At 44.9% G+C, this 17,350-nt stretch overlaps 1 protein-coding gene across 7 annotated transcripts in view; it reads right to left on the bottom strand.

Moving 5' to 3' along the window:
* Positions 1 to 2,701: 2,701 nt before the first annotated feature.
* Positions 2,702 to 17,350, bottom strand: part of ZNF45 (zinc finger protein 45) — a 31,453-nt gene continuing 16,804 nt past the window's right edge. For 6 of the 7 annotated variants that reach the window (XM_047834947.1, XM_047834952.1, XM_047834951.1 and 3 more), the window contains 4 exons: positions 15,462 to 15,512; positions 11,167 to 11,293; positions 9,987 to 10,082; positions 2,702 to 5,256 (listed from right to left, as the gene is read on the bottom strand). In XM_047834947.1, coding sequence (XP_047690903.1) covers positions 3,422 to 5,256; positions 9,987 to 10,082; positions 11,167 to 11,293; positions 15,462 to 15,476 — 2,073 coding nt within the window. In that variant the 5' untranslated portion in view covers positions 15,477 to 15,512 and the 3' untranslated portion in view covers positions 2,702 to 3,421. Of the gene's footprint in view, positions 5,257 to 9,986; positions 10,083 to 11,166; positions 11,294 to 12,076; positions 12,169 to 15,461; positions 15,513 to 17,350 lie in introns of all 7 variants that reach the window. The other variant, XM_047834953.1, reaches the window with a different exon arrangement.

The raw sequence follows: 17,350 nt of genomic DNA, 5'->3' as shown, positions 1-17,350 counted from the left end.
TAGCCAAAATAGGGGGTGCCAGGGTGGCTCAGTTGGTTAAGATTCCAACTCTTAATTTCAGCTCAGGTCATGGTCTCATGGTTCATGAGTTTAAGCCTGTACGGGCAATGCAGAGCCCACTTGGGATTCTCTTTCCTTCGCTCTCTGCCTCTCTCCTCTGCTCACACACTCTCTCTCTCTGTCTCAAAATTAAATAAACTAAAAAAAAAAAAAAAAGGCAATTTAAACTTAAAAAAAAATAGCCAAAATATTCTGAAAAAGAATAGAGTTGGAAGACTCATACTATCTCATCTCAAGACTTAGTGTATAAAGCTACATATTGGCAAAATGATAGACATATAGATTGATGGAACCAAAGAGAGGCCAGATAAAGACCCACACATGTATGATCTACAGGTTTTTCACAAAGGTACAACAGCAATTTGATGTTAAAAGGATAGTTAACTGGATGTTTCCATGCCAAAAAATTGGCCCTTGACCCCACATTTTATACAGACTAACTCACATGGATCATAGAGCAAAATGTTAAACCTGAAACAAACTTTTAGATAAAAAAGAGGAGAGGGGCACCTGGGTGGCTCAGTTGGTTAAGCATCAGATTCTTGATCTCATGGTTCACAATCTCATGGTTCAGGTCACGATCTCATGGTTCATGAGATGGAGCCCCATGTCAGGCTCTGTGCTGACAGTGTGGAGCCTGCGTGGGATTCTCTCTTCCCCTCTCTCTGCCCCTCCCCCACCCACGCGCACACACGTGTCTCAGTCTCTCAAAATAAATAAACTTAAGGAAAAAAAAGGAGAAAAATCTTTGTGACCTTGGATTAGGCAGAGTTCTCAGATCTGAATCCAAAAGCAGAATCCACGGAAGATGAAAACTGAACTTCATCAAAAACAAAACACCTGCTTCGTGAAAAATACTGATAATGGGGGCGCCTGGGTGGCTAAGTCAGTTAAGCGTCCAACTTTGGCTCAGGTCACGATCTCACTGTTCATGAGTTTAAACCCCGCATCAGGCTCTGTGCTGACAGCTCAGAGCCTGGAGCCTGCTTCGGATTCTGTGTCTCCTTCTCTCTCTGCCCCTTCCCCTGTCACTTACTGTCTTCCTCTCTCTCAAAAATAAACAAACATTAAAAAAATAATTTAAAAAATACTGATAATGGAATAAAAACAGAAACCACACGCACAGATAAAACATTTGCAAAACATATAAGGACATACATCCAGAACATACAAACTTTCAAAATTCAAGAAGAGAACAGTCCCCCAAAGAAAAGATACATGTATAGCAAACATTCAGATATGAAAGATGCCTAACATAGTCATTAGGGAAACGTAAATTAAAAAAATTTTTTCAATGTTTATTTATTTTTGAGAGAGAAAGTGAGTGTGAGCGGGGGAGGGTTAGAGAGAAGGAGACACAGAATTGGAAACAGGCTCCAGGCTCTGAGCTGTCAGCACAGAGCCCAACGCAAGGCTCGAACCCATAAACCATGAGATCATGACCCGAGCCGAAGTCAGATGCCCAACCAAGACACCCAGGTGCCCCGGGAAATGTAAATTAAAACCAAAGAAAGATGCCACTATGAACCTAGCGAAATGCTAAAAACAAAACAAAACTTTGATACGCACTGATGGTGGGACTACAAAACGGTACATCCATTTTAGAGCCGTTAGCTTTTCCATACAGTTGAACATGCATACAACCCCCCTCTTAAGTATTTACAAAGACAAAGAAAACTTGTGTTGATACACGGCCCTGTATGCAAACACTAGTCACTGTTTTCTTTATCACCACTAACAACTGGAAACTCAAATATCCTTGAAGTGATAAATGGGTAAACCAAACGTGGTACATCCCTGTAACAGAACACGACTCAGCGACAAGGGGAATGACTAGCAATCCGCACATCAAGATCGATGAATCTCAGAGGCATTAAGTGGGAGAAGCCAGACTCCAAAGACTACAGTCTGAATGATTCCATTTTAGGACATTCCAGAAAAAGTAAACTATGCATACAGAGAGCAGGTAGATGGTTGCCAAAGGTAGGGAGGGGTGATAGGGAAGGGGCTGACCACGAGAGTACAAAGGAATTTCAGGGCAAGGGGGTCATGGAACTGTTAAATGTCTTGACTGTTGGGGTGGTGATACAATAGTAATCATTTGCCAAAACACAGAACCCTACACCAAAGGGTCAATTTGCTGCATATAAATTAATCCTTAATAATAATTTTAAAAAGAATGCTAACTTGTAGGGGTGCCTGGGGGGCTCAGTCGGTGAAGTGTCTGACTTTGGCTCAGGTCGTGATCTCAGGGTTCGTGGGTTCAAGCCCCGCGTTGGGCTCTGTGCCGACAGCTCTGAGCCTGGATCCTGCTTCAGATTCTGCCTCCCTCTCTCTCTGTCCCTCCCCTGCTCATGCTCTGTCTCTGTCTCAGAAATAAATAAACATTAAAAAAAAAAATTTAAAGAATGCTAACTTGTAGAATTTTCATAGAAGGCTCTTATCTCCCTGAGGAATTTTTCTCATGGATACTGAATTTTTTCAACTTTGCTTTCATGTTTGATGATCATGTTTGATCCAAAGAATCCAGACATAAAAGAGTACATACTGAAGCCACAGGAAGTCCAAGAACAGCCTCAACCAACGTGAGGTATAAAAACCATCTTTGTCGCCACTGGAGGTGGGAATGACTAGAAATGCACACGAGGAAACAGTCTGGTTTAATAGAAATACTGCACACATCAATTTGGGTGAGGATTACACAAGTGTTATACATTTGCAAAACTTCAGGAAGCTGTACACTTGAGATTTATGCATGTTACTGCATGCAAATTATACCTCAATAAAGTATCCGCACACATAAGTGCTGGTTACAACCCACTGAATTGATTTTTGGACCTCCTGACAGGCTGAGAAACACCAGTTCACAGGACCTGCAGGGTTGGGGAAATGAGCCCACATGCCTAATTTACGTGTCCTCTAAGCCTTGCAGATTCTTCTTCTAAGTACATCTCATAGACATTTTGCAAGACGAACCGAAGAAAAAATCTCAACGATGACTCTTCTCCCTACACTGATTGAACGTTACCGAACACCTACAACGTGTGAGGCACTGAAAGGCTGAATAGATTTGGCAGCCGACGCATCTCTACTCTCCTGGAGCTTATATTCTAGCGGAAGACGGACTCATCCCTCCTAAGCCTCTCTTCTGTGTCACATCTGCTACGTGTCAACGTTCTAAATGAAGCCCTTACTTTAAGTCTCCGCTCTCATGAGGCTTCTCTGCTATGTGGTCGCCCAACCACTGAGACATGCGGAGCTCCGGCTGAAATACTGACTCTCTTTCAACAAATGTTTTGTCTCCTATGACAGGTCTGGTAACGGGATTGTTTCAGCACCCATTTGAGGTATTAAAACATTATCACTTTTCTGGAGCTTCCTTCCTGCGCGAATCCTCCGAGGTGGGAAAGTCTTTATCACCCTCATCGTCAGCATGCACTCGCTGATGAATTATAAGGCTTGAGCTCCAACTGAACCCCTTCCCACACTCCTCACACTTGTATGGTTTCTCTCCAGTGTGGACTCTCTGATGGGCTTGAAGGTATGAGCTCCAACTGAAGACCTTCCCGCACTCCTCACACTTGTATGGTTTCTCCCCAGTGTGGACCCTCTGGTGGGCTTGAAGATAGGATCTCTGTCTGAAGCGCTTACCGCACACGTCACACCGGTACGGTTTCTCTCCCGTGTGGACGCCACGATGAGCCAGAAAATTCGAGGCCCGACAGAATCCTTTCCCACACTCCTCACATTGGTACGGCTTCTCTCCAGTGTGGCACCTCTGATGGGCTTGGAGCTGTGAACCCACGCTGAAGCCCTTCCCACACTCCGCACACTGATACGGTTTCTCTCCAGTGTGGACTCTCTGGTGCACTTGAAGACTCGAGAACTGACTGAAGGCCTTACCACACTTCTCACATTTATAGGGTTTCTCTCCCGTGTGGATTCTACAATGAACGTTAAGATCTGAACTCCGGCTGAAGCCCTTCCCACACGTACCACACTTGTACGGTTTTTCTCCAGTGTGGCCTCTTTGATGGGCCAGAAGATTTGAGGCCTGACTGAAGCCCTTCCCACACTCCTCACATTTATAGGGTTTCTCTCCCGTATGGACTCTAAAGTGAATGTTAAAATCCGAGCTACGACTGAAGCCCTTTCCGCAGGCATCACACTGATATGGTTTCTCACCAGTGTGGCCTCTCTGATGGTCCAGAAGATTTGAGGCCCGACAGAAGCCCTTCCCACACTCCTCGCATTTGTAAGGTTTCTCTCCAGTGTGGCTGACCTGATGGGCCTGAAGGTGTGAGCCCACACTGAAGCCTTTCCCACACTCTTCACATTTATAGGGTTTCTCTCCTGTGTGGATTCGACAATGGATGTTAAGGTGTGAGCTGTAACTAAAGCCCTTGCCACAGGCCTCGCATTTGTATGGTTTCTCTCCTGTGTGGATTCGCTGGTGAGCCTGCAGTCGCGAACGCCAACTGAAGCCCTTCCCACACTCTTCACATCTATAGGGTTTCTTTCCCACGTGGACTCTCTGGTGGACTTGAAGATACGAGCCCTGACTGAAGCTCTGCCCGCACTCCTCACATTTATAAGGTTTCTCCAACGTGCGGACTATCAGAGGAGCTTGACACTGGGAGCTTCTCCGGACGCTCCTCCCACACTCCTCGTACTTGTGTGGATTCTCTCCAGGGGGGGCTCTCTGCGGATGGCGAAGATGTGACCTCTGTCGGAGACCCTTACGCGATGTATCGCGTTTGTACGATTTCTCCCTGCTGTGGACTCTCTGATGGGCTTCAAGGCTGGAAAGTCGGCGGAAGGTGTTTCCACATTTTCCACATTTATAGGGCTTCTCTCCCACATGGGCTGTCTGGTGAGTCTGAAGATGAGAGTGCTCAATGAGACCATTCTCACACTCTCCCCCCTTATAGGGGTTTCCTCCTGTGTGGTCTCTGTGGTGAATTTGAAGACACGAAGTCTGATTAAAGCCTTTACCAAACTCCCCATCTTTATAGAGTGCATCACCCTGTTTTTCCAGCTGAGAGCCAGTTCCTTGGATATTTACCATGGCATCTTGGCTCTGGATTAACTCCTTTGTAACCTGTTGCCAGATTTGCGAGCAGAAAAGCTCTTCATGTGGCAGGTACTTTAATCCAATTTCCTGAAGAGTCTCCGCATCATTTAGATTCCTGTCTCCTAAAAGGATAAAGAGAATTTAGAGATGGGGCACATTAAATGCTTTGGTCAGAGGTACCAAGGTTATAAACTTAAGGCCCACACCCGAAGGCTTAACATGAACCAGGAGAAGGTACCGTTTTTTAAAAATGTTTATTCATTTTTGAGAGAGAGCGGGAGCAGGGAAGGGGTGGGAGGAGGACAGAGGATCCCAAGCAGTCTCTGTGCTGAGAGCAGTGAGCTCCATGCGGGGCTCAAACTCATGAACCGTGAGATCATGACCTGAGCCAAAGTGGGACACTTGACCGACCGAGCCACCCAGGCGCCACACTGTAGGGAATAAGTTTAAGAATTCCCTGAGCTTGCACCAATGGGTTAACAAGGTTGAGGTGGAAAGCTGCCACAGGGTGAAAAAGCCAAGCACAGAACAAAGCATAGAGCGGAAAGCCGCTTCCAAAGGATGCAAGTGTCTAAGAACAGGTAGGGGAACAGTTAGAGGCAGAAAGCCGCCACAGCAGGGCAAAAGTGCCCAGGATTTATCATGAAGTAAAACAAAGCATAGAGTGGAAAGCCGCCACCAGGTGGAAGTGCCCAGAGCTAACTGGTGAGAAAAAGGCCTTGTTAGCCCTGAGTTAGCATGCTCTATTTGTCTTGGCCCCTAGAAATTTAAGATAAACAGACACGGTGCCTGGTGCCTGCGGTAAACGGCTGTCTGCTCGGCACCAGGACTCTGATTTGTCTTAACCCCAACCCCTAACACTTCATACCTCTGAAACTCCCTTTGTCTCACACACAGGAGTTAACGTTCACTGTTTCACCTTCGCTTTCTGCATGTCCATCACACTTGTAAGCCATCCGATCCTAATAAATACGAACAAGGACCCTTACTCGGGACGCTTGTCTCCTCCCGGACATTAGCCTCTCTCATATTCAAGTCTGCGTCCGCTCTCTTGCTGGACAAGAGAGAACTCCAGATTCAAAGTCTGTGACACCCTGCCATTTTTATCATCGAAAACCTAGGGGTGGTCCACCAGGCTCCTATTCACTACACCTTAATGAGATATGTAGTATGTAGTATGAATTGGTGATTGCAGATCAAGAAAAACACTTCCCAGGGAATCTTTCCAAAGACGAAGCTGCACCCACCTAAAAGCTTTCTCTTCTTTGCTAAACCAGGTGTCCGATAAATAGTCTCCACGTAATTCTGCCTACTGCATCCACATCTGACCAAATGCTCAAAATGTCCAGCAGGACCCTTACAGACAGACGATCAGAAGATGTGCCGAAGACACATCTGAAAACCTTTGCTTCAAATTATTTCATTGGACTTTATTCCATGTTAGAAGCCTTGATGTACTGGGTTGGTTGGAAAGACAGGTGTTTGGGAGAACAGACCTTATCACCCAAGTGCCTGAAATTCAGAGTATAAGCAGGAAAATGTCCTTCAGGACGGCCATCGGGGAAGAGGTTTACGGTACTAGCATACATTATTCTAAAACCTCATAGCAATAAAGTTCCTATCACCTCGGGGGGAAAAAAAAGAGTGGAAAATCAGAAGCTCATCTTTTATTTTCATTCATTTAAAAAAATTTTTTTAATATTTATTTATTTTTTTGAGAGAGAGAGAGACAGACCGTGAACAGAGGAGGGGCAGAGAGAGAGAGACACACACACACAGAATCCGAAGCAGGCTCCAGGCTCTGGGCTGTCAACACACAGCCCGATGCGGGGCTCGAACCCACAAGCCATAAGACCATGACGTGAGCTGAAGTCGGACACTTAACTGACTGAGCCACCAGGTCCCCCTGAGATGCTCATCTTTTAGAACAGAGCAAGAACCTGTGAGAAGGAGCAGGGCATGGCGTGGATTCTCCACGTCAGGATCAGTCAGGAAGAGCTATGTTCTCCTTGGGACTCTGTTCCGTCAATAAACTATAGAGCTTGCTACCTACTTCTTTTCAGCTCTCTCTTCAAATAACACCTCATCAGTGAGGCCTCTTTCACCATCCAGCATCCAGCAGGAAATTCTCCCTATCCCTTGACACCCCCAGCAACCTTCTCGGCATTCACCTTACCCTGTGTTTTTTTTTTTTTTTTTTTTTTTTTTTTTTTTTTTTTTTAATTTTTTTTTTTTTTTCAACGTTTATTTATTTTTGGGACAGAGAGAGACAGAGCATGAACGGGGGAGGGGCAGCGAGAGAGGGAGTCACAGAATCGGAAACAGGCTCCAGGCTCTGAGCCATCAGCCCAGAGCCCGACGCGGGGCTCGAACTCACGGACCGCGAGATCGTGACCTGGCTGAAGTCGGACGCTTAACCGACTGCGCCACCCAGGCGCCCCTACCCTGTGTTGTTTTTACATGGCACGTATTACATCAGATGCACTATCTATGCCCTTTATCGTTTTGTTTTATGTCTTCTCCCACCTGAATGCAATATCCACCAGGACGAGCACTTAGATCATTCGTTGCTTTATCAGCACTCCCAGATGGCAGCGTTCCGTAAGTACATGTTGAACACACAAATAAGCCCCAGTTTGACTTCTTTGCGAGAGTCTGAGCTCTGTTACAAAAGTAAAAGAGCGTTTTCAAGGAAGTTACCCATAACAGGAATGGAAGCAGCAACTTTGCTGGGAAGCTGAAAGGCTTCACCAGAGGCAGGGCTAACCTAAGTGGATGTTGCTGATGATAAAATCATGTTGATCATAAAATCATGGCAAGAATCGCTTGAGAGGAAAGAAGGAAAAAAAAAAAAAAAGCATAAGGCATACAAGCGGCCGTGGGGCCTATGGATCAATTGCTTGTGAAAAAATTTTTTTCAGTGTTTACTTATCTATTTTTGAGAGAGAGAAGGCACAAGCACACACACATGAGGCGGAGGGGCAGAGAGAGAGGGAGAGAGAATCCCAAGCAGGCTCCACACTGTCAGTGCAGAACCCGACATGGGGTTTGAACTCACAAACTGTGAGATCATGACCTGAGCCAACATCAAGAGTCAGATGCTTAACCGACTGAGCCACCGAGGCACCCCCTTCTGAATTTTTGTAATCCCTTCCTATGTGTGTAAAACTTTTCCTTCTTCATATAGGAGTCAATATTTAGAGCCTCAGGAATAATGACTCCGAAAGCAGGCTGTCAAACTGATGGATACAGAAACATGTTCCTGTATGGACAACACCACTGTTTTACAAGCTACAGGTTGGACTCAGTGAGTCTGAAATAAATTTAGTGGCTGATGACCAGCATTAGCAGAATAGTAAAATATTAGAAGTGCTTTGTAAGTAAAGGTTTCTCTATATAAAATGCATGTTAGAACTATATACACGCGCACACACACACACACACACACACACACACACACACACACACAGGGATATTGGTTGGTGACATCGTTTTCTTTAACTGTTTGGATGAGGTTGGTGGTTGCCATGAGGAAAACCGACAAAGGGAAAGACTAACTTGAAAGCTAGTTAATATCTGATACTTTCCTTAATAGGAGACCTGCCTCAAAAGTGGCTATCAGATTCTTCATTCTAAAAAGTGGTTCTTCACTCAGACAGTAGGATTAACTACTAAAACCTGCAGGAAAGCCACAGAGCTGAAATGATATTCGCTGTGGTTACAAGTGCAAAGTTAAGCTGTCATCGGATATGGTTTAATGGATACAAACTACACATATCTAAAAGGACCTAATCAATTATATTCGATTAGATAATCACGATAATCACGGGCTGTTCCAGACGATGCCTTCACCACACATTTCTGTTTAACAGCCTTTAAGTACGTCCACGACTAATGGGAAAAAGTCCATGTAACCATTATCAGCTCATTCATTCACACAACAAATATTTATAGCACACCTGTCCTCTGCCAAGTCTGATCTACACACTGAGGATATAGCAATAAAGGCAACAGAATTTCTTCTCTCCTGATAATTACATTCTAGTGAGAATAGAGTGAGCGAAGCAAAAATATATGTTAATATGGTAAGCGGTGATCAATGCCTAGCCACCAAATCAGTCGGGGTAAGGGAAAGGAGAACGGGGGAAGAAGAAGGGGTCAGGAACACAGTGGGCACGGAAGGTCTTTCTTATGATGTTAGGATTTGAGAAGGACTTACGCGAAGTAAGGGAGGGGCCAAGAGGATGACAGAAGGAAGAACAGGTAGAGGGTGACGAGGCCGGGCCACGGGTAGCATAGCAGAGTGACAAAACTGGACGGAACAGACAGGCATGGGGGAAAGCGACAGGTCACGTCTGCAGAGGGATGGAGGATGAGCAAGGAGCAGACAGGTGGGACATCAGAAGTCACTGTAAGTACTTGGATTCTACTCTGAATCAGGTAAGAAGCTACCAGAGGTTCAAGCAGAGGCCTGACAAGACCTGACACACATGCAAAAGAATCACTTCGAGGGGCTCCTGGGGGGCTCCGTCCGCTTGAGCACCTGACTCTTGATTTCAGCTCAGGTCATGATACCAGGGTCGTGGGGTGGAGCCCCGTGTCGGGCTCCGTGTGGAGGGTGGAGCCTGCTTAAGGTTCTTTCTCTGTCTGCCCCTCTCCCCTGCTCTCGCTCTCTCTACAATAAAAATAAAAAAGAGTCACTTCCAGTGGAGAACAACTGTAAATGAGCAAAGGAGAGAGGGAGAGTGCTAAAAACTGCTGCAGAAATTCAGAGACAAGGCACTGACCGCGACCCGCTCCAGAGCTGTGGAGGTGACAAGAGACGTGACAGACTGAGCCGCATGGCTCTCACCTGAGGAGCCGTGGCTCTGGGTTGCTGCCTTTATCATCCAAAGCCTTCCTCCCCTCTTGAACTGGGGTACTGCATCTGGTGTGAAGGGTTGGTGCCCTGTGGAAAGGCAAGGACAAACATTTTAAATTAATATAGTAGAGGCCAAAATCACAACACATGCGTTTTCACCACACCATGTTTAGGACATCAGAATTAGTGTTTTCCAAACTGTTAATTATGATGCATCAGAGGACGACATTTTATTGCAAAAATCCAGGATATGTAGATCTAAGTATGAACTACCGGGGTAAAAAAATGTCTGTTTTCTTCAGATTTTTTCCGCCACTGCTCACACAATTTTCAGCAACTGGCTGTAGTTTTTGCTGCTGCAATGTGTAGTTATTGCCAAGGGCTCTGACGTTTTCTACCCTATTGTAGTTCTTTTTTCTTTTTAATTTTTTTAATGTTTACTTATTTTGGAGAGAGACAGAGAAAGAGACAGAGTGTGAGCAGGGGAGGGGCAGAAAGAGAGGGAGACACAGAATCTGAAACAGGCTCCAGGCTCTGAGCTGTCCGCACAGAGTCCGACACGGGGCTTGAATCCACAGACTGTGAGATCATGACCTGAGCCAAAGTCTGATGCTTAACTGACTGAGCCACCCAGGTGCCCTACCCTATTGTATTTCATTAAAAATACTGGTATAGGGGAGCCTGGGTGGCTCAGTCAATTAAGCATCTGACTTTTGGTTTTTGGCTCAGGTCATGATCTCACGGTTCGTGAGTTCAAGCCCCGCATCAGGCTCTGTGTGACAGCCCAGAGCCTGCTTGGGATTCTCTGTCCCCCCACTCTCTTGGCCCCTCCCCCACGCACGCTCTGTCACTCAAAATAAATAAATAAACTTTAAAAATGCTGGTACAATACCCTAAATATGTGTCACGACCCACTAATTGGAAATGACCACAACTTGGAGAAAAGCCAAAAATGTGGATACAGCAGTCAGGCGTCAATTTATGGCTCATGTACAAAACACAAACTTTGTTGGGGGCGGGGGGGGGGGAAGGACCAGAAAAATGCCCTCTCTGCGTCTTATGCTGATTAGAACACTGGAAACCAGGTCAAGAGCTCCAAAGCCCCACACATCGGAGGGTAAATAAAACACACAGAGGGGGTGACATTCAGTCACAGAGCACCTGTCCTCACCCAGAGAGAGCAGGTTCCGGAAGTTCTCCAGCATCACGTCTCCATACAGCTTCTTCTGGGCGGGGTCAAGCAGCCCCAGCTCCTCCTCGGTGAAGACCACAGCCACGTCCTTGAACGTCACCGCCTCCTACAACATCAAGCACACATAAGCTCAATCTTGCGCCCGATGGCCACTCAGAGGAAGAGCACTGAGAAAACTGGAAAGGGTGGGTACAAAGTGGTTCCCGATTTTCAGACCCCACAGATTTTCACTACTATCTGATTAAACATTTCAAATAATACATACTGTCTTACCTGGCATTCTTTTCTTTTCAAAATGAATACTGAAAAGAACAACCTTTTCCATAAATCCTAGCCTCCCGTCTAATTCTTTTCCTAGGATAAGTTCCAAGGAGTAAAAATTGCAGTGTTGAAGAATATGCCACTTCAAAACTACTATGTACAACGCCAGGTTTTCTTTTCAACTTTCTCCGTATTTTACGCTTCCCCCAAGAGAATATAAACATCCCTGATTCTCCACATCATACGCAACACTGAATATAACCAGTGTTTCTGAGTCCTAAGAAATTTGATCAGCGAAAAGCAACTTGTTCTTTTCGTACTAATTCGGTAATTAACGAGCTATCGTATTTTCATATATTTACTGGCCATCTTTTATTTTTTGCTTCAGTACATTGCCAGTTAATGTTCTTTGCTCATAGCCCAACCAGAGTTTTACTTTATGACTGCAAAATTTCTATTAGAGATTTGAAGCTTTTTTTTTTTTTAAACATATTTAAATACTGTCACCCACGTTTTGCTATTGTTCTTGTATAGCTTCGTGCACTGCATGGTTTCTCGACCTTGACACGACACACACATTTTGGGCCAGATAATGTTTGTTGTTGGGGCGGGGGCCTGTCTCACGCACCGCAAGATGTTTACCAGCATCCCGGGCTTCTATGCACTGGAAGCCAGAAGCCTCCCTCAAGTGGTGACGCCAGAAATGTTTCCAGACACTGCCTGGGGGCAAAGATCACCCACGGTCAAGAATTGCTGATGCACGGTACTGTCTTAACTTTTCTTTTTTTAAAATTTTTAATGTTTATTTATTTTTGAGAGACAGCAAGACAGCATGAGGGCAGGGGAGGGGCAGAGAGAGAGGGAGACACAGAATCCGAAGCAGGCTCCGGGCTGTGAGCTGTCAGCACACAGTCTGACTCAGGGTTTGAAGTTACAAGTCTTGGGATCATGACCTGAGCCAAAGTTGGATGATTAACCGACTGAGCCACCCAGGCGCCCCCCGTCTTAACTTTTCATATGAGAATTGTGTGTTCATCGCCGGAGCCCTGCACATCCAAGCGTCCTGAACGAGCATCAGAGATCCTAAAGAAGGAGCCTCTGAAGAGTGACCACGTAGAGGCAGTATCATCTGTGCTGTCTTCCATGCATAGGGCAACCAAGTGCACGTAGAAGGGCCAAGACCCTGACGGGAGAATTGTTTGCCCTTGCCTCCCTCTTTATCCAAATAAAACTCCACGGAGTCTTTTTGGGTCAGTTAGACCTTTGCTTTCCTGTGTGAACTTAAACCGTTTTCTGAAATTCTACACTCCTGTGTCTCTGTAATTAAAATGCAGAGGAGACAAAGTACTGCCTCTTAAGGTCAGTCGGAAGCTAAACGCAGTAAGAAAAGCATCTGGAATGTCTCCCTGTGCTACTGGACTTTATAAAATTAAGTACCTTCTAATGGAATACTACCGAGCCATCAAAAAGAATGAAATCTTGCCATTTGCCACGACGCGGATGGAGCCAGAGGGTATTATGCTAGTAAGTAAGTAGCAGAAAGACAAATACCATATGATTTCACTCATCTGTGGAATTAAGAAACAAATGAACATATGGGAGGGGGGAAAAAAAGGAAAAAGAGGAAGAAACAAACCATAAAAGGCTCTTCATGATAGAGAACACACTGAGAGTTGATGGAGGGAGGTGGGAGAGGGATGGGCTGGATGGGTGATGGGTACAGGAGGACACTTGTTGGGAAAGGCACTGGGTGTGGTATGTAAGTGATCAATCACTGAATTCTACTTCTGAAACCAACACTATTCTAACGAAAATTTAAATAAAAAACTGAAAAGAATAAAAAAGAGGGAGGGGGAAAAAAAAGCACATTATTACTTTGATAAAAATCAATCAATACCCAAATAAAAAAATATAAATCAGTAAATAAAACATGTACATGATAGGATTCGGACATGGATGAGAAAGAATCTAGCTTTCTTTTTTTTTAATTTTTTTTAATGTTTATTTATTTTTGAGAAACAGAGAGACAGAGCGTGAGCAGGGTTGTGGTAGAAAGAGAGGGAGACATAGAATCCGAAGCAGGCTCCAGGCTCTGAGCTGTCAGCACAGAGCCCGACGTGGGGCTTGAACTCGTGAACCACAATATCATGACCTGAGCTGAAGTTGGATGCTTAACTGACTGAGCTACCCAGACGCCCCAAGTATCTAGCTTTCTTATGGGAAAATATGGAAGAATGTTCTCTCTGTGCAAAGCATCAGTTATACCTGGTTGCACTGTCATATCTGAGTATTCTACATTCAATATCCCTGAGGATTTTGCCTATCAAAGGTACTTTTTCAATTTACATTCCTAAAAACATTAAGAACAACAAATGGCAAACTCCTCAAAATTCCTTTTTGAGGAAAATGGTTTACGTTAGGCCAACTGTTACTACAATGTTCTTTTTTAAGTATGTCAAAATCAGAATTTATTATAATTTTACTTTCCTAGTTTTCATTTTTTTAAATTTTTGTTAAATCCCAGTTAGTTAACATACAGTGTAATATTAGTCTCAGGTGTATGATACAGTGATTCGGCACTTCTATACAATAGCTGGTGCTCATCATAACAATGTCCTTTGAAATAGTAAAAATTCTGGGGGCGCCTGGGTGGCTCAGTCGGTTGAGCACCCAACTTTGGCTCAGGCCATGATCTGACGGTTCGTGAGTTCAAGCCCCACATCAGGCTCACTGCTGTCACTGCTCACTGCTTGGGATCCTGTCTCCCTCTCTCTCTGCCCCTCCCCGACTTGCACTCTCTCTCAAAAATAAATAAAACATTAAAATAAATAAAATAGTAAAAATTCTTAACTACCTGAATGTCCGTGAATGGGGTAAAAGTTATGAGACATACACACAGACTACATCAATATAAGGGAATATAATGTAGCCATTAAAAATGTAGGAAATAGGGGCACCTGGATGGCTCAGTCGGTTAGGTGTCCGACTTTGGCTCAGGTCATGATCTCACAGTTCGTGGGTTCGAGTCCCGCATAAGGCTCTGTGCTGACAGCTCAGAGCCTGGAGCCTGCTTTGGATCTTGTGTCTCCCTCTTTGTCTGCCCCTCCCCCACTCATGCTCTGTCTCTGTCTCTCAAAAATAACTAAATGTAAAAAAAATAAATAAATAAAATAAATGTAGAAAATATATTTGTATTAATTAGAAAAGGCATAATTTGAGAATTTTTCTGTAACTATTAAAAATATACAGTTACCAGGGTGCCTGGGTGGCTCGGTCGGTTAAGCGTCCGACTTCGGCTCAGGTCACGATCTCGCGGTCAGTGAGTTCGAGCCCCGCATCAGGCTCTGTGCTGACCGCTCAGAGCCTGGAGCCTGTTTTGGATTCTGTGTCTCCCTCTCTCTCTGCCCCTCCCCCATTCATGCTCTGTCTCTCTCTGTCTCAAAAATAAATAAATAAATGTTAAAAAAAAATAATAATTAAAAAAATATATATACAGGAACCAATGCCTACGAGGGAAAGGACATGGGAAAATGAAAACAGTTTTTATAAGTAAAATTAGGGAGGCGTTTTTCACTGCTATTCACTTTTCTCCTCTATTTTATTCGTGAAATTATGAAAGATAAAATAAAACAACAAAAATTAAACTGTATTAGCGGCTCTTGGGTGGCTCCGTCAGTTAAACATCCAACTTGAACTCAGATCATGATCTGGCAGTTCGTGAGTTTGAGTCCCATGCTGGGCTCTGCACTGACAACGTGGAGCCTGCTTCGCATCCTCTCTCTCTCTCTCTCTCTCTCTCTCTCTCTCTCTCTCTCTGCCCCTCCGTGGCTTGCTGTCTCTCAAGAATAAATAAACATTAAAAAAAAAAATTAAACCACACCAAAGTAGGAAGTAGTGATCCTCTGGCACAGAAGAGGTTTTGAAAGGCCTATTAATCTATTGTTTTCAAGGATGCAACTAATCATTGAGAAATGAGACAGTAATTTCAAATCTAGAAAGGAAGCCCAACTCACCTTGAACTTGGTCATTTTGTCCTCCTTCTACTTCTAGGGAAGGGCTGAGTCCTGAGAAGGCAAAAAAAAAGGGAAGAGGAAGGAGAAAACAAAACCATCAGAGTCTGGCCAAGACTGTCGCCAACCTATATGGCTAACACACATCACTACCTAGGTTTCATGCTTTACATGAACTTGCAAAAGCGCCGTTTCCTCAGGGGGCTCGATGAGCAGAGCGTGGGTTGGATTCCAGAGACCACCCACCCCCTCAGCCGAGAGCCCCTGCACAAGGGACAACCACCTAAGCACACACGGTGGTCCTAATATAAGTTCTCCTTGTCACTCTCAGGGTATGAATCTGATCCTAGGGAAGGTGGAAATTGACAGTCAAGTTAAGAGAGCAGTCTCTGGGGCCAAATGTTTTAGGCTCATGGTACTGCTACTTATTAGTTGTGAAATCTTGGACAAATTATTAATATCTCCGTGCCTGAATTCCTTCACCTGCAAAAATGGAGGGATTAACAATGCCTACCTCATAGGACTGTTTTAAGAATTAAACCAGCAGGCACAAAGCACACAGAACCCTTTCAGAGTACCTTATTTCTCAGTAGCTGCAGAAAAGCAGGTAACATTCGCTAACATAAAACCTGTCCCCAAAGCGCCTGGGTGGGTCAGTCGGTTAAGCGTCCGACTGTGGCTCAGGTCGTGATCTTGCAGTTTGTGGGATCAAGCCCAGCACTGGGCTCTGTGCGGACAGCTCAGAGCCTGGAGCCTGCTTCAGATTCTGTGTCTCCCTCTCTCTCTGCCCCTCCCCCACTCACACATTGTCTCTCTCAAAAATAAATAAAAACATTAAAAAAAAAAACCAGGGCGCCTGGGTGGCTCAGTCGGTTAAGCGTCCGACTTCAGCCAGGTCACGATCTCGCGGTCCGTGAGTTCGAGCCCCGCGTCGGGCTCTGGGCTGATGGCTCAGAGCCTGGAGCCTGCTTCTGATTCTGTGTCTCCCTCTCTCTCTGCCCCTCCCCCGTTCATGCTCTGTCTCTCTCTGTCTCAAAAATAAATAAAACGTTAAAAAAAAAAATTTAAAAAAAAAAAAAAAAAAAAAAAAAAACCAAACCTGTCCTCATAAATGGTTTCTATCAATGGTGTCTTTAGAGGCTGTTGTTCTGTCCTATGAAAACCACCTGTAACCTCTGAAATATGGTATCTCTCTTGGTCGGTCATTCTTTTTTTATTTATTGATTTATTTTTTTTTTTAATGTTTATTTATTTCTGAGACAGAGAGACACAGAGCATGAGTGGGGGAGGGGCAGAGAGAGAGAGAGACACAGACTCCGAAGCAGGCTCCAGGCTCTGAGCTGTCAGCACAGAGCCCGATGTGGGGCTCGAACCCACAAACCACGAGATCATGACCTGAGCCGAAGTCGGATGCTCAACTGACTGAGCCACCCGGGCGCCCCATCTTGGTCGGTCATTCTTAACGTGATGACTTTGCAATAATATTTAAGATTACGTGGATGACTTTTTTCCCTGTGTAAAATATACATAACACTAAATTTACCATTTTAAACCATTTTAAAGTACTATACAGTTCATTACATGCATTCCTCTTGTTGTGAACCAGCACCACCATCCAACTCAAGAATTTTTTCACCATCCTCAACTAAACTCTGTATCCATTAAACAGCAGCTCCCGGGGCGCCTGGGTGGCACAGTCGGTTAAGCGTCCGACTTCAGCCAGGTCACGATCTCGCGGTCCGTGAGTTCGAGCCCCGCGTCGGGCTCTGGGCTGATGGCTCGGAGCCTGGAGCCTGTTTCCGATTCTGTGTCTCCCTCTCTCTCTGCCCCTCCCCCGTTCATGCTCTGTCTCTCTCTGTCCCAAAAATAAATAAATGTTGAAAAAAAAAAAA

This window comes from Prionailurus viverrinus, chromosome E2, assembly GCF_022837055.1.
Source record: "Prionailurus viverrinus isolate Anna chromosome E2, UM_Priviv_1.0, whole genome shotgun sequence".
Lineage (NCBI taxonomy): Eukaryota > Metazoa > Chordata > Mammalia > Carnivora > Felidae > Prionailurus > Prionailurus viverrinus.
This window is presented reverse-complemented; position numbering and strand designations above follow the sequence as displayed.